General features: G+C 40.3%; 1 protein-coding gene across 6 annotated transcripts in view; it reads right to left on the bottom strand.

The window, feature by feature from the left end:
• PRICKLE4 (prickle planar cell polarity protein 4) overlaps positions 1–23,845 on the bottom strand; it is a 185,074-nt gene that overhangs the window by 10,464 nt on the left and 150,765 nt on the right. For 4 of the 6 annotated variants that reach the window (XM_075853571.1, XM_075853570.1, XM_075853572.1 and 1 more), the window contains exons 3-5: positions 21,827–21,928; positions 15,252–15,392; positions 272–478 (exon numbers count right to left, since the gene is read on the bottom strand). In XM_075853571.1, coding sequence (XP_075709686.1) covers positions 272–478; positions 15,252–15,392; positions 21,827–21,928 — 450 coding nt within the window. The remainder of the gene's footprint in view (positions 1–271; positions 479–15,251; positions 15,393–21,826; positions 21,929–23,845) is intronic. The other 2 variants (XM_075853575.1, XM_075853574.1) reach the window with 2 other exon arrangements.

Below are 23,845 nucleotides of genomic sequence, written 5' to 3'. Positions count from 1 at the left end.
AGTATTTGTGTGTTTTTGGGAAAAAAAAAACCAACTAAAAACATCTGTACTCTAACTTAAACTAACTAAAAAAAGTCAGTCATTTTAAAGAGCTGGAATCTGAGTGGTTGCTATGGGTACTTACTACACTTATTTATGCACCAGTTTAGTACAATAGTTCTGAAAGGTGGACAATAAAAGACTATACAAATACATTTACCTAAATTTGACACTCAATATATCCCATTTAAAGAACAATAAAATCAGCATTGAGGGTTAGTTCCACAATTACCTGGTCACAGGCTGCACAACGTGCTCTAGTAAGTTCTGCATGATGACGGCCGCAGTAAATTCTGCTGTCCTGCAGAAAGTAGATGAACTGTGATAAGGGAAGATGGCATGTCTCACAGACAAAACATTTAAGATGCCAGCGAAGATGCTCATCTTGAAACCTTTCTGTACACACAGCTGTGTCACCCACCAGAATCTTGTCACCACACTAAAGAAACAAAACACAGATTATATGGGGAAAAAATTTATAAAACCATCCAAAACACAACAGCAAAAATAAATAAAACATTGTGTGTGTATGAATATAGATAGATATATATATAGGTATAGATAGATAGATATATATATAGGTATAGATAGATAGATATATATATAGGTATAGATAGATAGATATATATATAGGTATAGATAGATAGATATATATATAGGTATAGATAGATAGATATATATATAGGTATAGATAGATAGATATATATATAGGTATAGATAGATAGATATATATATAGGTATAGATAGATAGATATATATATAGGTATAGATAGATAGATATATATATAGGTATAGATAGATAGATATATATATAGGTATAGATAGATAGATATATATATAGGTATAGATAGATATATATATAGGTATAGATAGATATATATATAGGTATAGATAGATATATATATAGGTATAGATAGATATATATATAGGTATAGATAGATATATATATAGGTATAGATAGATATATAGGTATAGATAGATATATAGGTATAGATAGAGATAGATAGATATATAGGTATAGCTAGATAGATATATACACACACACATATAGAGACACAAAACACAATAGCAAAAATAAATAAAACATTGTGTGTATGAATATAGATACATACACACACTACTATATATATATATATATATATATATATATATATATATATATACACACACACACACACACACACACACTACTATATATATATACATACATACACACACACACACACACACACTACTATATATATATATATACATACACACACACACACACACACACACACACTACTATATATATATATATATATATATATATATATATATATATACACACACACAATATATATATATATATATATATATAATAGCCCATAATGAAAGTGAAAGCAGAATTTTAGAGATTTTTGAAAATGTATCAAAAATAAAACCTCATTTCGCATGAACATAAGTATTCAGACCCGTTGCTACTTAAAATTTAGCTCTGGGGGCCTCCCATTTCTCTAGATCATCTTTCAAATTTTTCTACACCTTAATTGGAGTCCATCTGTGGTAAACTCATTTGATTGGACGTGATTTGGAAAGACACACCGCTGTCTATATAAGGTCTCACAGCTGACAATGCAAAAAGGGCAAAAAACAAGCCATGAAGAGAAAAGAGCCCGCTCCATTGGACGAGTGGGTCGGCTGTTACAGTCGACACTTCCGGGTAACGAGCGGTATCCCTCTTGTCTAACGCGTTAAATGCCGCTGTCAATAGCAACCGCAGCAATGAAATTACTAAAATGTACCAAATTTACCAATATAAACTACAGCTTGCCCGCAAAAAATAAGCCCTCCTACCGCTAAAATCGATGAAAAAAAAAAAAAAAACAATAAAAAAAAGGTTATGACTTTCAGAATATGTCGCCAAAACTCAAATTTTAAGTTTAACAATAATTTTTTTCCTTGTAAAAGTAGTAAAACATAAAAAAAAAACATGTTATAGATTTGGTATCGCTGTAATCGTATTGACCCGCAGAATAAAGTGAACATGCCGTTTTTACGCCGTAAAAACGAAACCCCCCAAACGATTGCGGTATCACAGTTTTTTTCCTATTCCACCCCACAAATATTTTTTTTTACAGTTTCCACTACATTATATACAATAATTGATGCGGTGAAAATCTACAACTCATCCCACAAAAAACAAGCCCTCATACAGCAATATTGATGGAAAAATAAAAAAAGTTACGGATTTTGGAAGGTGGGGAGGAAAAAACAAAAGTAAAAATCCGAAAAATGGCTGTGGTAGAAAAGGGTTAAGCAAAGAAATTAAATATGCCCATTGAACGTTCTGCAACTTCGCAGGCCCATGAAGATTTGCAACAGTTGTCAACTAGCCTTATGTCAGCTGGTTATTCTAAAAGCCTCACCAACTGTCCCACATCGTGTACATTAGTGTCTCTCTACACTAGATGTAAAATTGGAAGGGAGATCAAAGTTTCAGTGACCCTTTTTGGTTCAATAAACATTTATTGGCACACACTGATAGTATAAGAACATCACATTATGTTTGCAAGGAGGTACAGGTGTTTTTTTTTATAAATAAGGCTCTGTTCACATCTGCATAGGAGGCAGCACAATTTTGTCCTGCAAAATTGCGAAAACCATGACGGAACCCTTTAAAATCAATAGGATCCGTCAAGCACCATTGGTTTCGGTCATGTGACGGATCCAGCGCTTTCGTTTTTCATGTTATTCTGATCTGACCGAAGAAAATTATGGAGATTGCAGCACAGATGTAAACAGAGAAACATATTCAACAAAACAAAGGACATAACACAAGGCACTGTTCACATCTGCGTTCGCTCTACAGGTTAACAGATCTGTTATATTTAACAGAAACTAACTCAAGAGGATTCCAAACTGAAAACACATAGAAGGTAAACATTCCGTTAACTGGATCTATTATAAAAAACCAAAAAAACAGAAACTTTACCTTCCGATAGTTTCAACTTGGCACCAGCTATACATCGTTATTCTATCATTTATTTTTGCATTTCTTATTTTCCTTTTTTGGATGTAGGAAGTGATGCACATGTGCAGCAGGAAAAAAAACGTACCAGTTTAGCTAAATAAAAAACAGATACATACAAAAAAGATGTTCCATTTGTATCAGTCATCCATTGAGTTCAATGTTAAAAAACAAAACAAAATAAAAACAAACTAATGTTTCTGGCAAAAAGACAAAGGAGAACGGAGCTCAACTGAGGCTAAAAAAACCAAAACAAAACCCATTGAAATAAATTTATAATTGTTTTTCGGAGAACAAAAAACGCAGATGGGAACAGAGCCTCAACTGTAATGAAACCATAAACAAGACGTATGACAAATACATACAAGCAAGGGAAAAAAAAAAAAAGGGAGAGGAGTGTGTCGAACTGAAGATATCAAACTGACCCTGAAAGTCATTTTTGGAAGGTGGGCCGCCAAGTAATATATAATTTGTCATTCAGATCCGGTTAACAAGCCATTAATTCCTCCACACATTGTATATTGGAAAACACTAAAGAGCAATTCCATCAGTGACAGGGCTGTGCTCGATTAACAAGGTCTGTGAATCACAATACCGGCAGCTTGTAGAGAAAATCTTAGGGTGCCTCTTTGGGTAAGACATGGCTTCCAGCAGCATAGAGAAGAGTCATGGCAGGGTTCCATGTAAACAGATCCCCAGAGACCTAAGAGTAGTTGTTTCAGCTTTTAACAGCAGGGAGCAATACATCTACAACATTATCATATGTGTAAGTGTGTGCCCATCACATCTGCAAATCTCCAGTAGACGTGCCAGTGTTCTGTACCATAAAAGTTTTGGGTTTTCCTCCTGAAGTTCGCAGGAGACGGTGGATCTGTATGTAAAAGTCAATGCTCTTTACCAAAGATAAGAGATTGGTCCAACTCCAGTTTCCAAGATCTAATAAACCGAGTAGGGTAAGCGGTCCCTTCTTTATTCAGTGACATCACGTATAACACTAAATGGGAGACGGAGGTGAACTGATAGAGGGAATCAAATTGTAAGATCTTTCTAAATGGCATTAGATGGGCCGAGTTTCGTTAGGCAGATAGATTATTAAGCATATTCCAGGAAGGTGCCCATGGACAATCATCACCTTCAACATAGTATTAGACACATCAGCCCCCATTCTGACTTACCCATTAGTCACAGTAGCCTCACTCGCTCCTCCTTTGACTAGCAATTATAGCAGGACTCCACTCTCCTTACAGGGAGCAATGCAGGAGGAGCACAAAGCACTTTAATTATATGAAGTGTCTGTGACTGGTTCTGCAAGAAAAGATGGAGCGTTTGGCTGGATGTATTCGGAACCAATTGGAAGCATCCGGCAGCTGGTTAATGAAGAACAGGAAGCAAAACCTGGTAGCCAGATTGATTTTTCTAGTCATGGTGCAATGACTCCAGGGTTCTGTACAATACACTGCACTACTTCTGTATGTACTTGTGTAGTGCAGTGTATTGTAACGGTCACTTTACAACTGACAGTTGAGCCTATTACGTCCTGCCTTGGTCAGGACTTAATAGGCTCCCGTACCTGGCAACCAGGAAGGGGGGGGGGCAATGGGGTGCAGAGGGAGCCCCCTCCCTCTGTATCAATCACTTAAATGCCGCTGTCGCTATTGACAGCGGCATTTAAGGGGTTAAACTACAGCGATCGGAGAGGACAGTGATCGCTGTAGTTGCAGTGGGATGTCGGCTGTATATTACAGCCGACATCCGATGAAGATGGAGCGAGCACAGCTCCTGTGCCCGCTTCATCCTCAGGGCGTTACTATACGCCCATTTTCGGGAAGGGGTTAATAAAAATAGTGTTTGTTTTTTTTACACCGCTTTCTCTGATTATCTCACGTATCTCACAGAAGTGAGGAGATCAGAGAAAGTGACAGGAGCTTTCTCCTGCAGACGACGTCACAGACGGCTGTGATTGGTCAGTCTTTAGAGACTGACCAATCACAGCAATCGCTGGCATTGGGGACTGCTAATTGGTCCCCAGGCCGGTAGCAGAGACGGTTGGCTGTCAATGACAGCTGCCGCCGCTATGTCACTGTAATTTCACATACCGTATATGTCGGCGTATAAGACGACTGGGCGTATAAGACGACCCCCAACTTTTACCCTTAAAATATAGAATTTAAGATATACTCACCATTTCGTGCAGGAGCGCTTCACTATGGCCATCGGCGGCAGGACCCAGGACTGTCTCTTTGAACTCGCGCATGCGCAGATAGGCTGCTTCATCGCGCGAGATCTGAGAGGCAGGGAATGAGAGGAAAGGGCGGGCCAGAGGATCTTACAGAGATGTTCCCTGGCGGCTAATACCGGCTTCCCTCAGATCCGTGGCGGATTCCGTGCATCGCGGGAGCCTGTGTACTGGACTGCAGGCTCACAAGGTAACACACAACCTGTGTGTAGACAATATGTAGACTAGGGATGTCACGATACCAGAATTTGGACTTCGATACCGATACTTCGTTTAGTATTGCGATTTCGATACCAATTTCGATACTTTTGCCAAAAAATCATAAATTCATAAAAATTCAAAATTGTAAATTCATCGCACCTCGCGCCTCACATTAATAAGTGAATGAAAGCCGTGTTTATTTCATTTTTTTACAGCGTACACATCATAAATGATGCAAAAACATTGTTGTCCGCGCCATTACTGAATGTGTGTATTTTATGTATTGAGACTTATTTTAATGTTTATTGTAAAAAAGGTGAAGGTGTATTTTTTTTAAAATTTAACAATACTTTGTTTTTACTTTATTTTTAAACTTTAATGTACTGACATATATCAGATATGTGCCAGTACATTAACCTGTGGACGGATAATACACAGGCAGTTGTTAGGACATACTTGGGTATGTCCTAACAACATGAAATATGGTAAGACAGCCCTGGGGTCCGTCAATAGACCCTGGGCTGTCTGCCCATATATGGTATGGGCCTCGATCGCGTCACAGGAATTCCCTGTGACGCGATCCAGGGGCATCCCCCCTTCTCACTTTCCCCGGAATGCTGCAGTCAGCTGTGATCGCAGCATTCAGGGGAATAGCGGCGGAGATGAGAGGTTTCTCTGATCTCCGCCGTTATAGAGCGGGGCTGCGGCTGTGTAATACAGCCATTGCCCCGCTCCTGACAGGAAGTGCGCGCGCGGTCAGCATGAGGTGATGCGGCCGGCGCTGCACTAATGAGCGGCAGTATAGGCACTGAAGACAGAACATGGGGGTGTTTTGTAGCGCTGCTCATTAGTGCAGCGCTGGCCGCATTGCATCATCCTGACCCCGCGAACTTATCATGACTCAGGAGCGGGGCTGTGGCTGAATTACACAGCCGCAGCCGCGCTCCCATACATTCATGTGTTACTATACTGAGCTGTGCGGCTGCAACGTGCATCCCTAATGTAGACAATATCCGGCATATAAGACGACCCCACACTTTTGACATTTTTTTAAGGGTGTAAAAAGTCGTCTTGTACGCCGATCTATACGGTAGTGACAGTTTATTCCTGCGCCGTAATAGTACGGCGAAGTTACGCTGGAATAAGCGGCCAGCGACGTACTTGCGAAGGTACGCAAGGGGTTAATGCAACAAGGGAAAAAAAATAAATAATTGCTTGGTCAGTAAAACTTTTGCCACCAAGGTGTCATTGATACCCCTGTATCCAGGTAAAATGTTCAATTTCTGATATGCACTTCTTTAGAAACCCTCCCACTAGTTAGTTTTAATGCCAGTGAAGTCCACTTGTTCTCTAAAAAAAAAAAAACACACCTGTGCTAGCAACCTTTTGCTCCAATTTAGGTATTTTATTTTTTTCAATTTTTTTTTGCTGTATACCAAATACATTTTATACGTGTCTAAGCACAACAAACCTGTCCCAACGGTTATTTACAGCCAAAGAGGCATATTCATTTCTTGCCTCCCACTCGTCGAATGGTGAGACTGTTTTATTTGTCAACCTCCTCATCCAGTGATGAAGAGGGACCCCCCTAGGAGACATCCCAGGACCTCTACCACAGTTGAAACCCCCGAGAGAACTGACCCCGTAACAATTGAAACCCTGAGTGATGTGACACCATTTGGACCCCCACACCAGACAATTATGAACCCCAAATCCCTGAGTACACAGGCAGCCCAGGGATCAAATTTAACACGGAGGGCCTACTAGAGCACCGACATCTTATACCACACCCCGATGTACCGCATGGCCATGTCCAGGATGCGTTATGTGGCAATACTTCGCTTCTTACATTATGCAGATGATGAGCAGTGCCCACCCCGAGATGACCCTAGTTTTGTACATTTATATAAACGGAGACTACTACTACACCATTACAGTGCCCGGTTTTCCCAAGCATGCAGCAAGGAGAAGTGTATTTCTATTGATGAGTTCCTGGTACTTGGAGGGGGGGGGGGGGGTTGCCATGGTTTTGGTACCACAAGACTTCTTCAAACCGCACATCGTGCCTAAAATATATTTTAAGAAAAAAAAAGGAGGCCCAAAAATTCACTAGTTGCTTCTGAGGCCTGTGTTTCAGTCCATTAGCACACTTATGGGATATTTCTAAAAACTGCAGAATCTGGGCAATAAATATTGAGTTGCGTTTCTCTGGTAAAACCTGTGTTACAGAAAAAAAATGTTACAAATTAATTTCTGTCGTTTTATGGGGACTTTCTAATATATAAGACTCTCAAAGCCACTTCAGAACTGAACTGGTCCCTGAAAAAATAGCCTTTTAAAGTTTTCTTGAAAATGTGAGAGATTGCTGCTAAAGTTCAAGGGATCAGAAGATCAGATCTTCCAGTCCTAGTATGTGTAAAATAAAAAGTGAAAAAAAAGTAAAAAAAGTTTTAGATAAATAAATAAATACAAGTTTTACGTAATAAAAACAATAATCGCCTTATTTCCCTGATCAAGCCCTTTATAATTAGAAAAAAAAAGACAAAAACTAGACATAATAGGTTTTGCCACGTTCATATTGGCCTGACCTAAAAAAATATCATATTATTTATCCCGCACGGTGAACACCGTAAAAAAAAATACCATAAAAAACAATGGCAGAATTTCCTTTTTTGGTCACGTTGTTTCCAAAAAAATGGAATAAAAAGTGATCAAAAAGTCGCACGTAGCCTAACATGGTACCAATAAAAACTACAGTGTGTCACGCAAAAACAAACCCTCACAAAGCTCAGTCGCCAAAAAAATAAAAAAGTTATGGCTCTCAGGACATGGTGACACTAAAACATTTTATTTAGGAAAAAGTGTTTTTTTTGGTAAAAGTAGTAAAACATATAAAAACTATATAAATTTGGTATTGCCATAATCGTATCAAACCGCAGAATAAAGTAAAAATGTTGTTTATACAGCACAGAGAACGCCGGTAAAAATGTATTAAAAAAAAATAGTGAAAGAATTTCTGGTATTTGGTCTCCTCACCTCAGAAAAAATGGAATAAAAACTGATCAAATTATCGCATGTACCCCAAAATGATACTAATAAAAACTACAGCTCGTCCCATGAAAATCAAGCACTCACACAGCTCGTCAACGGAAAAATATAAAGTTCTGACTCTTGGAACGGAATAATGCAAAACGACGGCCTAGACTAATTTAAATGTGCAGCAGTTCTTCACCTAAAACCCCACGTCATCATTTGCAGCCCCCACTGGTAGACCCTGTAAATGCAGCGAAAACGATGACATTTTGGGGTCTGTGCTACATATGGGGCTAGTGAAGAAGTCAAAGATTAGGCAATGCTGGAGTGCGGATATTTTGTACAACACCACAGACACCCTTTAGAAGTGCGACTCCTGCACCCAATAATCCGGCCTGTGCATGAAGGATTGGTTCAAAGCGTACGTCACTACCCATGGATAATTAATTTTATTATTCATTCTCCCCATTATTACATCATCCTATTATGACCTATTGCACTCCGCCCAGCTTACATATACCCTGATGTACTCCGCCCAGCTTACATATACCCTGATGTACTCCTCACATATTACATATACCCTGATGTACTCCGCCCAGCTTACATATACCCTGATGTACTCCGCCCAGCTTACATATACCCTGATGTACTCTGCCCAGCTTACATATACCCTGATGTACTCCTCACATATTACATATGCCCTGATGTACTACGCACAGCTTACATATACCCTGATGTACTCCGCCCAGCTTACATATACCCTGATGTACTCCGCCCAGCTTACATATACCCTGATGTACTCCGCACAGCTTACATATGCCCCCACATTATAAACTGAAACACCAGTAAAACACTAAACAAAACTACTACCAAGCAAAATCTGCGCTCCAAAAGCCAAATGGCGCTCCTTCTGGGCCTGGCAGTGTGCCCAAACAGCAGTTTATGACCACATATGGGGTATTACCGTACTCTGGAGAACCGCTTAACAATTTATGGGGCGTATGTCTCCAGTGGTACAAGCTGGGCCCAACGCATTGGGCACTGAAATAGCATATATGTGGAAAATGTCAATTTTCAATCTGCAACATCCACTGTGCACTAATTTCTGCAAAACCTTTGGGGGTCAAAATGCTCACTACACTTCTAGATGAATTCCTTGAGGGGGTGTTGTTTCCTAAATGGGGTCACTTCTCGGGCGTTTTCACTGTACTGGTACCTCAGCGCAATGCAACATGGCGTCAAAAACTAATTTTATAAAATCTCCACTCCAAAAACGAAATTGCACTTTTTCCGTTTAGACCCTTGCCGTATGTCCAAATAGCCGTTTACAACCACACATGGGGTATTTCCGTAATCAGGAGAAATTGTGTAACACATTTTGGGGTGTCTTTTCTCCTGTATTCCTTGTGGAAATGAAAAATTGAGCTAAAGCTACAGGTTATTGGAAAAAAAAATGTTTTCATTTTCACGGACCAATTCTAATAAAATCTATAAAACACCTGAGGGCTCAAAATGCTCACTACACCTCTAATTTAATTCTTTCAGGGGTATAGTCTCCAAATTGGGAACACATCTGGGGAATTTCTACTGTACTGGTACTTCAGGGACTCTAGAAATGCGACATGGCCCCCAGAAACCAATTCAGCAAAATCTGAGCTGCAAAATCCAAATGGTGCTCCGTCCCTTCTGAGCCCTGCCGTGGGTCCAAACAGCAGTTTATTACACATAATGGGGTATTACCGTAATCAGGAGAAATTGCTTTACAAATGTTGAGGTGCTTTTTCTCCTTTATTCCTTATAAAAATTAGAAATTTCTGTTTTTTCCAAAAAAAAAAATCTCTTTTCATCTTCACAGACTAATTCCAATATATTCAGCAAAAAATCTGTGGGGTCAAAATGCTAACTATACCGCTAGAAAAATTCCTTGAGGGGTATAGTTTCAAAAATGGGGTCACTTTTGGGGGGATTCCACTGTTTAGGTCCCTCCAGACGTGACACGGCACTGAAAACCATTCCCGTAAAATCAGAGCTCCAAAATCCAAATGGGGGTCCTTCCCTTCTGAGCCCTGCTGTGGGTCCAAACAGCAGTTTATTACCACATATGGGGTATTTCCGTAATCGCGAGAAATTGCTTTACAAATGTTGGGGTGCTTTCTCGCCTTTATTTCTTGCAAAAATTAGAAATTTTTACGTTTTTCCAGAAAAAAAAGTAGATTTTCATTTTCACAGACTAAGGCCTCATGCACACGACCGTAAAAACTCCCGTTATTATGGGTCGTAATTACGACGCGTAATAACGGGCTCAGACTTCTATTGGCCACGGGTACCTTCCCGTTTTCTTACGGGAAGGTGCCCGTGCCGTTGAAAAAGATAGAACATGTCCTATTTCAGGCCGTAATAACGGCACGGACAGTCCATAGAAGTCTATGGAGCTCCCGTAAAGACGGGTGGCTACAGGTGTGCACCCGTCATTACGGCAGCGTTGCTAAGCGACGTCAGTAAATAGTCACTGTCCAGGGAGCTGAAAGAGTTAACTGATCGGCAGTAACTCTTTCAGCACCCTGGACAGTGACTACCGATCAGAATAAAGAGCAACCTGTAAAAAATAATAAAAGACGTTCATACTTACCGAGAACTTCCTCCAGTCCGGTCTCCCGGCCGTTGCCTTGGTGACGTGTCCCTCTCGACATCCGGCCCAACGTCCTGGCCGTCCCTGGATGACGTTTCAGCCCATGTGACCGCTGCAGCCAATCACAGGTCAATCACAGGCTGCAGCGGTCACATGGACTGCCGCGTCATCCAGGGATGTCGGGCTGGATGTGAAGAGAGGGACGCGTCACCAAGACAACGGCCGGGTAAGTATGAATTTCTTTAACTTTTATTACAGAAAGGGCTGTCCCTTCTCTCTATCCTGCACTGATAGAGAGAAGGGGCTGCCGATTAGTGCAGTGCTATTTTGCCGCCAAAAACGTGCCCGTAAATACGGGTGGAATACGGATGACACCGGACCCATATTAACCGGCACGGGTCCGTAAATACTGGTGCAAAACGGGTCGAATACGTGTGACACCGGACCCGTATTTGCGCCAGTATTTATGGGTGGGAAAAAATACGGTCGTGTGCATGAGGCCTAACTCCAGAAAATATAGCAAAATACCTGTGGGGTCAAAATGCTAACTATACCCCTAGATAAATTCCCTGAGGGCTGTAGTTTAAAAAATGGGGGTCACTTTTGGGGGTTTCCACTGTTTTGGCACCACAAGACCTCTTCAAACCGGACATGGTGCCTAAAATATATTCTAAAAAAAGGAGGCCCCAAAATCCAAGAGGTGCTCCTTTGCTTCTGAGGCCTGTGTTTCAGTCCATTAGCGCACTAGGGCCACATGTGGGATATTTCTAAAAACTGCAGAATCTGGGCAATAAATATTGAGTTGCGTTTCTCAGGTAAAACCTTCTGTGGTACAGAAGAACATGTATTACATATGAATTTTGTAAAAAAAAAATGAAATTTGAACATTTCAGCTCTACTTTCCTTCAATTCCTGTAAAACACCTAAAGGGTTGAAACACTTTCTGAATGCTGTTTTGGATACTTTGAGGGGTGCAGTTTTCAAAATGGGGTGTTTTATGGGGGTTTCTAATATATAGAAACTCATCCCTGAAAAAATAGCTTTTTGAAATTTTCTTAAAAATATGAGAAATTGCTGCTAAAGTTCTAAGCCTTGTGAGGTCATAGAAAAATAAAAGGATGTTAAAAAAACGATGCCGATCTAAAGTAGACATATGGGTGATGTTAATTAGCAACAATTTTGTGTGGTATTACCATCTGTTTTACAAGTAGATACATTAAAATTGGAAAAATCATAATTTCTTCATATTTTCGCTAAATGTTGGTGTTTTTCACAAATAAGCAATGAATTTATCGACCAAATTTTTGCACTAAACTAAAGTACAATATGTCACGAGAAAACAATCTCAGAATCAATTGGATAGGTAAAAGCATTCTGGAGTTATTACCACAAAGTGATACATGTCAGATTTGAAAAAATGGGTCTGGTCCTCAAGGCCAAAATGAGCTGGGTACTCAAGGGGTTAAAAGAGCTATAACTTTATTTTTCCATCGACAGCTGTATGTGGACTTGTTTTTCGTGGGATTAGTTGTATTTTTTATTTTTTTAATTGCAAAATTTTGGGGTACAAAGAATATAATAACATTTTTTGATTAACTTATTTTGGAAAGGGGAATATATATAAAAAAAAAAAAAAAAAAAGGCAATTCCGCCATTGTTCTATGCATTTTAAATTTAAGCCGGTCAACGTGCGGCGTAAACATTGTTTTTATTGTGCAAAACACAAAAAACCTACTTTTGAACTAAAATTATTTGTTTTTGCATCGCTTTCCAAGAGCCATAACAGTTTTATTCTTCCGTAATACGCGGGCTTCTATACCACGGGGTATATGGGACTTCTTAATGAACTTTTATTTTTACTTTTTTAGGGGACAATTGAAAAAAAGATATCAAATCGGCCGTCGTTTTTTTGCAGCGCTCACCTTGTGGATTAAATTACATGTTAACCTTATTGTTAGAGTCATTACGATCGCGGCGATACCATATATGTGTATTTTTATTTATTTATTTATTAAACTTTTACTAAATGAAACCACTTTTTAATGGAAATTTTTATTTTTTACTGTGCATCTATTAAATTTTTTATTTTTTTTTAAATCATTCGTTTTTTTGTCAACGGAGGTGTAGGAGGGCTTGTTTTTTGCGGGACGAGCTATAGTTTTTATAGGTACCATTTTTGGATACATGCGACTTTTTGATCACTTTTTATTCTAATATTTGTAGGGCAAAGTGACTAAAAAACAGAAACTCTTTATAATATTTTGATACCTCAGGTCGTTACGGTCGCGGCGATACCAAATACATATGGTTTATTATTATTTTTCAATAATAAAGGACTTGATGAGAGTAAAAGGGGGATTGTGTTTTATTTGATTACTTGAAACTTTTATTGTTTTCAAACTTATTTTTTGCACTTTTTTATACTTTTTTTCAAGTCCCACTAGGGGACTTGAAGGTCCAACGGTCAGATTTTTTTTTTTCTAATACATTGCACTACCTATGTAGTGCAATGTATTAGATCTGTCAGTCATTCACTGACAGCAAGCCGATTAGGCTTCGCCTCACGGAGGGCCTAAATCGGCTTCCGTAATGGCAGAGCAGGAGACCATTGTGTCTCCTGTTGCCATAACAGCAGTCGCCAGTCCCGATTGCCTCTCAGGGCTGGCGATCTGCTAGTAACCGCTACGATGCAGCAATCGCTTTCGATTGCTGCATCGAAGGGGTTAAAGGCAGGGATCGGAGCTAGCTCCGGTTCCTGCCGTTACAGGTGGATGTCAGCTGTACAGTACAGCTGACTTCCACCGCTGATGACCCCGGATCAGCTCCTGACCCGGCACCATATTGCCGGCAGCTACGTTAGCCGATCAGGCTCCGCCGCCGGGCGGATCTTGACCGGCTTCGGTGCTAGGCAGACCGGGAGGCCAGTATTAGGCCTCCGGTTGCCATTGCAGCCACCGGAACCCCGGCAATTTCATTGCTGGGGCTCCGATGAGCTGCAAACACCTTAAATGCAGCGATCGCGTTTGAGTGCTGCACTTAAGGGGTTAATGGCGGGGATCGAAGCTATTTTCGGTCCCCGCCGTTACAGTCGGATGTCAGCTGTAAGATACAGCTGAGATCCGACGATGATGGCACCGACTCAGCTTCTGAGCCGGTGCCAAACATTTGACGTAAATGTACGGCATTTTGCGGGAAGTCAATGCTTTCCATGAGGTACATTTACGTCAAATGTCGGGAAGGGGTTAAAATGTAAATACAAGCATTGGAAGGGGGAAGGAGATAGGGAAGGAAACATCTGTACATCCAATAGCATGGTACAAAGACAACAACAACATTAACCCTGACATTAATAGCAAAGGTCATAATCCCAGGCGTGTGTCTCAACACGGGAACATATCCGTTCACTTTAATTAATGTTAAATAAAAATTATTAATAATGATTTTTTCAGTCCCACTCGTCAGTCATCATACAGCAGAGTACCCGCTGCAGCCTGCACAAGTTACCCGTGCAGGACTTCGACTAGGATGCCGTATTGGTGGTCACTAAGGTGTTAAGCAACCAATTTTTTCATTATATGCACCAAAGTGTCCACACCCACCATTTACTGATAAAGATGCAAGTTTCTGTTTTATTTATTTATGAATTTTTTGCTTTGTGTAACTATGAAATCCTTAATTTAGCCTCCCACCCCTCGCCAAAAATAAAATAATGCTTCAGTAGTTCTAGTAGTTTGTGGAGATGAACAAACATAATAATGTGTAGCCATTGCCTGGGGCACCGACCATAGCTCTTCATAATTTGTGTTCTGCTATACAACAGCTCTATAGCACAACAGTGGGAGTTACTCCTGGAATGAAAATCACCATACGGTCGTTTAAGGAATAGAAAAAGACGGCAGTGACTAAAAGAAATAAAATCCACTCCTGCACAATTTTTCCAGAAGAAAGAGAATATAAAGGACACTTTCCATTGTGCTTGTTCAAATTAAAACGTAAAAAGGTGACACTTAACTTTGCTTAGTGCTACACCATTTTCAGACCTTTGTATATCCTAATCTACTACTGCCAGACCATGAAATTTAAAGTTTGCATCGCACACTTACCCTCATACAACAACGGTCTGGTGTGTCGGCGGCAGTGACACGCACAATGGCCCCGTGTCTCATAGAATGGACTCTCCGATGCGCACTGAATTTTTTAAGTTCATTCCTTTCAAATTCTCCCAAGGCAGTACAGAACCTTTCCTGAAACACATAGGGGAGGGGAAAATGTAATCACTTTTACATATACCAAATCATTCATCAAGGCTAGATTTATATTGATGGTCACGGTTATGTTTACAACCACTAAACGTACAGCTTTTGGCACTCCAGCCTATTATATGTGACATTTTTGTTCCATTTATCTATTACTACTATCAGTCACCATACACATGCCATTCAGGAGGGGGCTGGCTGCTTGGTAGCGTGTAATTTTTATTTTCCTTTTTGCTGTGATTTTTGCAAACGTTTACAAAAATTGTGTCAAAAAACGCGATATGACCACATGTAAGTAATTTCACAGATAAGGCATTAATAGGCCTCCTTGACAAGAGTTTTTGCGGCAATTTAAGTCCTGATGCGGCAGAAAAAAAATCTATCTGCATGTTACACAATTCTGATGCAGATTTTTCTGCAGATATGCAGAGGGTAAAATCCATGGTGAAAGTCTGCAGCATTTCAACAAAGGAATGGGATGCATGCTGCCCATTGAAAAATCTACAGCAAACCATGATTTCCGTTGCTGATTTTTTTCAGCTACATGTGGATGGGGTTTGAAAATCCTATCCAAACGTATTGTACTGTAAACTGATGCGGATTTGCAATGCGCCACCCACACCGCAAAAATCACAACAATTCCTGACACAACCGAACAAGTTAGGTAAGGTGTCAGTCAGATTGTTACATGTAGTGCACCATGCCGTCTAGCTGCCTATTGGTTACACACATATTAGATAAAGATACATTATTTGAATTTTCAAACTCCTTGTAACTTGAAAGCTTATTATATGGATATATCTTCTGCCTAAAATAAACTAGATTATAACCATGGAAAATTATTGCTCGATCTACATAAACCCATTAAAAGGTTTACCCACTTAAGACATTTATGGCATATCCATAGGATATGCCATAAATGACTGATATATGTGAGTGCTAGCTCTGGGACCAGCACCTATATAGAGAACAGGGGTCTCCCAACCCCCATTTCACCTGGTGCGGTGGAAACTGGCTGCGGAATCCAGGCAGAGACTAGTGGAGAGAGGCGTGTGCATGCGGCTCTCTGCATTCTGTTGTATGGATGTAACAGAAACAGCTGAGTAAAGCCGATCAGAAACATTGCGGCACAGCACTCACCTGAGAGCTTCTGCCACTTTGTTTTAGCCATCGGTCCCCCCCAGTGATCGGACCCTCACAGATCAAAACTTCTGACATGTCACTAGGACGTCAAAAGTTTTTCAAAAATGGATTTACCCTTTAAAACGTAACTTTTATCTTTAACCCTAAATAGCACTCTTATTACACACAAAGAATTGCGGAATAGTGTTATTTTATCATTCCCCATACAAAAAGAAAAAAAGAAAAGATCAATAAGACACCTATGTACACCAAAATGGTAAAATTACAAACTATAACTTGTACTGCAAAAACCAAGATCTTAACAACTTCAAGATGTAGCCATTTTTTCACACTTTCATTTTTTTTTTCTCCCCTCCTTCCAAAAGCCATAACATTGACATAGCCATATGAGGGCTTGTGTTTTGCGGGACGAGCTGTAGTTTTTCACTGCATTATTTAATGTGCCATATAATGTACTGGGAAACAGAAAAAAAAATTGTGGGATGGAATGGGAGAAAATAACTGCGAATCCACCTTTTTCTTGGGTTTTGTATTTACGACGTACATCATGCGGTAAAAAAACAAAACGGGTTACCTTTATTCTTCGGGTTGATACGATTACAGTGATACCAAATTTATATATTTTTTCATGTTTTACCACTTTTATAAAGAAAAAAAACTTTGTAAAAAAGGGACGAGCTGTAGTTATTTTTGGGGTATGTGCAACTTTTTGATCACATTTTATAAAAAAAATTTGGGGTGCTAAGGTGACCAAAAAACAGTATTTGGGTGTCTTTAATTTGTATATTTTTATGGCGTTCACCGAGCGGGTTAAACATTATATTGTAATATTCAGAATTTTACGAATGCGGTGATACCAATTATGTAAACTTTATTTTTAGTAAACATTACCTTAGGGAAAATATGCGAAAGAGGTACATTAAAAAAAAAAACGAAAACCTTTATTGAACTATATTGTACTTTTTTTGTTAGTCCCCCTAGGGGACTTGAACCAGCGATTGTTGGATCGCTTGCATGATATACTCCAATACTACTGCATTGCAGTATATCTCTATACAGAGTCTCCTATGAAGCCCTGCGGGAGGCAGGGAATCCTAGGAGTACAAAATGGGCCCCAAGCTGCCATAACCATCGCCCCCTCCCTGATCGCGTCATGGGGGGTTCCGATGGCACGTCAGAGGGGGGCCGCCCTCCCTTATTTTAACGGCTTAAATGCTGTAGCCGCTATTGACCGTGGCATTTAAGTAAACGGGCAGAATCAAAGTGATCTTTGATTTAACCCGTTGCACTGGGGTGCCAGCTGTAAAATGCCTGTCAGAACCACGATATACTGTGATACATTAGTATTGCAGTATATCCTGCAAGCGATCTAACGGTTGAAGTCCCCTAGGGGGACTAATAAAAAAAGTAAAAATGAGTTAAATAAAAAGTTGTTTTTTTATGTAAAAATAAAACTACAAATTAAAAGTTAAAAAAAAAAACAAAAAAAACTTTTCCCCCCAAGAGCATAGTAAAAAGATAAAACAGAATTGGTATCGCCGCGTCCGTAAAAGTCGGAACTATTACCATAAATATTTAACCCGCACGGTGAAAACCTACAAAAACTAGTGCACACTAGTCTTTTTCTTGAGGGTGCTAGCCGTTTTTCTGGTGGCTAGCACCCTGACCCATTCATTTCAATGGGGCCATGCACACTTCAGCTTTTTTGACGGTCCCGTTGCTCCGTTCCGATCCAAAGTAGAGCATGTCCTACTTTGGTCCGAGATTTCGTGACCGTGAGGCCCATGCAAGTCAATAGGGCCCGTCAAAAAAACTGAAGGCACACGGAAGGCATCCGTGTGCCGTCCGTGTGTGATGGAGCCATTGCCTAGCAACGGCTGGGCGGGCAGAAGTACATTACAGATATGTTACACTAATCGGCAGCCACTTGTCTATCAATCACTGATAGAGAAGATGCTGCTGATAAAAATAAAATAAAAAGCAGTTCATACGTTCCCCGGTCGTTGTCTTGGTGACGAGTCCCTCTTCTTCCTCCAACCTTCCTGTATGACTCGGTAGCCTGTGATTGGCTGCAGAGGGCGCTGCAGCCTGTGATTGGCTGCAGAGGCGGTCACGTGGGATGAAGTCATCCCTGGAGGCCGGCCTTCTGATGTCATCCAGACTTGCGTGACCGCCACTACAGCCTGTGATTGGCTGCAGCGGTGACATGGGATGAAACGTCATCCCAGGAGGCCGGACAGGACGAAATGCAGGGAGTTCTGGGTAAGTATGGACTGATTTTTTTATTTTTTATTTCATAAATTGTATTTTGCGAGCGCCAAGCATGGCCATTCTTCAGCGCTAGTCACTGTTCAGGGTGCTGAAAGAGTTACCGCCAATTAGTGCAGCCCATTAAATCTTTCAGCACCCTGTAGAGACTAGCGCTGAACAACCCTGCTCTTTCAGGACCCTGGAAAGTATCATGCTCGGCGCTAGGAAACACGGAAATCACACGGCCGCTAAAACGGGCTCACTGACCCGTCAAAAACGGCTGTGAAAACGGTGATGGAAGTGTGCAGGAGGCCTAATCGTATTGACCCACAGAATAAAGAGAACATGTTTTAATTGCACAGTGAATTCCGTAAAAACGACACGCAAAAAACAATGGCGGAATCGCGGTTTTATTTTTATTTTCTAGCCCACAAATATATATTTTTTTAAATGGTGCTACGAAAAACTGCAACTCGTCCCGCAAACATCAATCCCTCTTAGGACTATATCGACGGAAAAATAAAATAAAAAGTTATGGCTTTTGGAAGGTGGTGAAGAAAAAAATGAAAATGAAAATCTGAAAAAGGGCTGCGGCAGGAAGGGGTTAATTAACCCTTTCAGGACTGATCCTTTTTTGCTTTTTCATTTTCGTTTTTCACTCCCCTCCTTCCAAGAGCCATAACTTTTTTATTTCTCCGTCAATAGAGCGGTGTGAGGGCTTATTGTTTGCGGGAGGAGTTGTAGTTTCTATTGACACCATTTAAAGTATTCTGCGTCTCAATAAGATTCCGGTGATACCAAATTTATATAAGTTTTTTTATATTTTACTACTTTTACAAAGAAAAGACTATTTGTTAAAAAAATAATTGTTTCGTATCACATTCTGAGATGCATAACTTTTTTGGTCGATTAAGCACCCAGACCGCTCATTTTTGGCGGGGCGAGCTGTAGCTTTTATTGGTACCATTTTATGGTGCATACAACTTCTAGATCACGTATTTATTTTTTTTTAGAGCAAAAAACAACGGCGTTCACCGTGCGCAATCAACTGTGTTTTACTTTATTCTGTGGGTCGGTACGATTACGGCGATACCATATCTATATAGTTTTTTTATGTTTTGTAGCATTTGCACAATAATTTATTTTCAGGTCACCATATTTAGTCAAAAAAGCTGTGGGAGGTCTTGTTTTTTGCGGGATGGGTTGTAGTTATTATTGGTACTATTTTGGGGTACATGCGACTTTTTGATCACTTTTTATTCTATATCTTGGGAGGAGCGGTGACAAAAAATAGCGATGCTGGCATAGTTTTTCATTTATTTATTTTTGCGGGGATTCACCGTGCGGGGAAAACAACATTATAGTTTGGGTCGTAACGAACGCGGTGATACCAAATATGTGTACTTTTTTTTTTTACGGTTAATTTTTTTCCTATAATAAATAACTTATTATAGGGAAAAAAAAATGGACACTTTTATAAAAACTTTTTACACATTTTTTTACCTGCATCTCTGATCGCTGCTAGAATACATTACACTACCTAGGTAGTGCAATTTATACCAACTGTCAGTGTGACGTCACAGTCACTGACAGTAAGTCTACGAGGATCAGCCAGAGGCTGGTCCTCATAGGCTTCCATACATGGCAGACCCGGAGACCATTGCCTGGCTTCCGGATGCCATCACGAGCATCAGAAACACCCACAATTGCATGGGGGCTGCCGATGTGCTACAAACCCACTAAATGCGGTGATCGCTATCGATCGCCGCATTTAAGGTGTTAATTGCCGTAATCAACAGTGATGAGCCGCTGAATCGACAACACTGGAGTGTCAGCTGTCAGGGAAAGCTGACCTCCCAGTTCCCGATGCACACCTAATCGCCGACAGTGTGCGGGAACGACACAGTGACTTCCTGTCACTCAGACAGCAAGCCTATCCGGAATAGCCGGAGGTTGGTCCTGATGGGCTTCAGTCCATGGCAGACACGGAGGCCATTGTTTGGCTTCCGTTTGCAATGCTAACTATCAGCAAACCCCGCAATTTCAGACTGGGGTCTGCCGATATGCTAGATGCCCCTAAAATGTGGCGATCGCAAATGATCACCGCATTTAAGGGGTTAATAAGCAGAAATCAGCAAAGGACTGCTGGCCGGCAAGAGGGAAGTGTCAGCTGTCGGCGACAGCTGACCTCCCGGTTGCCCACCGGAAACAACTCAGTAACTATACGTCCTCGTGCGGGAAGTAATCTCCCGCTACGACGTATAGTTACTGACTCGTGCGGGTAGGGTTAATAAAGTTAAAAAAAAAATTTTTTTATAAATCTGTGGGCTATACCATATTTTTATGTTTAGACAGATATAAGAAACGTATGTGAACAGAATTCTAAATACATGTATATTAGAAATCTGTACAATTTCCTATTCTATAAATAAATTACTAGAAATTTTTTTTTTTCCTTTTACTATGCATAATGTAAAACAAGGATTTAAAGCAGTTTCCCATCAGGGACATTTATGACGTATCCACAGGATATAGGTCAAAGAGTCAGATAGATGCGGGTCCCACCACTGTGACCCACACCTATCTCTAGAACGGGGCCCCCTAAACCCTGTTCTACCTCTGTGTTGCGGCTGAAGCATGTGATTTCCGACCATGAAGATGAAAACAGTGTAGCTCGCTGAGCAACGCTGTTTGCGTAAGTCCCATAGAACTATAGGGTAGTTACGGAAACAGCATAGCTCGCATGCTACACTGCTTCCGTAACTGCCATTCACTACTATGGGACCTACAGAAACAGAATAGTTCAGCGAGCTACGCTGTTTTCTTCTGCATGGTTTGAAATTACACGATTCAGCAGCAATAGAGAGAGGTAGAACGGGGTTTAGGGGCCCTGTTCTAGAGATGTGTGGGTCCCAGAGGTGGGACCCGCATCTGACATTTATGACACATCCTGTGGATATGTCAAACGTCCCTGATGGGAAAACCCCTTTATGAATTAAAGGATACTTTCACATGTTGACCATTCTTACGTCACAGTCTTGTGGCGGCAGCAACTGAAGCAGAGTCTGGAAAAACGTCAGTTCTTCTGTGTCACTGTTGTGTATTGTGTATTTTAGAGAGCTGGAATGGGCCTGATGAGACAAAAGGAGAAGCTGAACCCAGAGAAATGTTTCCTTCCACTAGAGATTACCATCTAGAGTTCCTTTGAATCTGGTGAGATGCTCCACAAAGCAAGCAACAAATCTCATTCACAATATAAAATTATAAAATGCTTCTACTCCAAGCTTCTTAGAGGTAGAAATGGGTATAGTGGGAGACCGTTTCAGTGGTTCCACCATGGTGATAAGGTTGGGAATCACTGCCTTCCATAGACAAGAGATTTCCCTCTAAATACTTTGGTATGCCAATCACATATCAGAGAAAACTGCCATTATGATGGTCCAATTAAGCTTTGAGCTTAACCCTTTCACTGCTACGGGCTTTTGGACATTTTGCACCTCTGGAAGCCAGGACAATATTTACACTTTTGTACAAATAAAACCTAAATTCTTGACTAAAAAACCTAGACTGTGGCTGTAGGTGCCGCCTAGGCTGAACTAAAGACTTTAGTAGCTAAGACGTATCAAATATGTCCTTGGCTACTGAAGCGTCTCCCTGCAAGGACACATGAAACATTGGCAGGGAAAGGGCTGGATTGTGGACATTTATGGCATATCCACAGGATTTATATTGAACTCAATAATAAAACCGTATGTAGTTTAGGGATGTCACGATACCAGAATTTGGACTTCAATACCGATACTTCGTGTAGTATTGCGATTCTCGATACCAAAACGATACTTTGCCAACAATAAAAAAAAAAAAGAAAAAAAGTCCATCTGTTTTCTGATGTGAGGCATATGGTGTGATGAATTTTGAACCACCATGTACCTCACATGAATAGTAATTAACCCCATCATGTACTTGTCATAATGGACAACATTGGGTTAATGCGTGAGGTACATGATGGGGTTAATTACTATTGATGTGAGGCACATGGAGGTTCAAAATTCATAATACCTCTTTCCTCACATTAATAAGAGAGAGAAGTTTTTATTTTATTATTGACAGTGTACACATCATAATTTACGCTTTATATTTTGTGTGCAGGTTATTACAATCGCAATGATACCGAATATGTATATGAATTATGTAGAAGTATTTTAATGTTTATTGTAAAAAAAGGTGTAAGTTTTTTTTTTGGTTTTTTTTTACAGTTTATCTTGGCATTACTTTATTTTTTTTACGCTTCCATTTTTAAACTTTAACCCCTTAATGACCAGGCCTATTTTGGCCTTAATGACCAAGCATTCTTTTTTATTTTTCTCATCTTCACATTCCAAGAGTAAGGGTATGTGCACACAACAGCGCCAAATACGTCTGAAATTACGGAGCTGTTTAGAGCTCCTGAATTTCAGATGTTTTTACAAGTGCACGCGTTTTTCGCGGCGTCCATTATGGACGTAATTGGAGCTGTTTTTCAATGGAGTCAATGAAAAACGGCTCCGATTACGTCCCAAGAAGTGTCCTGCACTTCTTTGACGCGGGCGTAATTTTACGCGCCATATTTTGACAGCGACGTGTAAAATGACAGCTCGTCGGCACAGTACATCCTAAGACCCATTGCAAGCAGTGGGCAGATGTTTGCCAACGTATTGGAGGCGTCTTTTCAGGCGTAATTCGAGGTGTAAAACGCCTCCATTATGTCTGAAGATAGGTCGTGTGCACATACCCTTATAACTCTTATTTTTCCGTCAACATAGGTGTATGAGGGTGTGTTTTTTGCGGGACAAGTTATATTTTTCATTGGCAACATTTTTTGGTGCATATATTATATTGATTAACTTTTATTCACTTTTTTGAGGGAAGGGAATTGAAGAAAAAAAAAAAGCTATTACTGCATTGTTTTTCGCGTTTTAAATTAACGCCGTTAACTATGCGGCATACATACAATGTTACCTTTATTCTATGGGTCGGTACGATTACGACGATACCACATGTTTAGGTTT

This window comes from Rhinoderma darwinii, chromosome 2, assembly GCF_050947455.1.
Source record: "Rhinoderma darwinii isolate aRhiDar2 chromosome 2, aRhiDar2.hap1, whole genome shotgun sequence".
Classification (NCBI taxonomy): Eukaryota; Metazoa; Chordata; class Amphibia; order Anura; family Rhinodermatidae; genus Rhinoderma; species Rhinoderma darwinii.
Note: the sequence above shows the minus strand (reverse complement) of the source record. Positions and strands in the feature narration are given on the sequence as shown.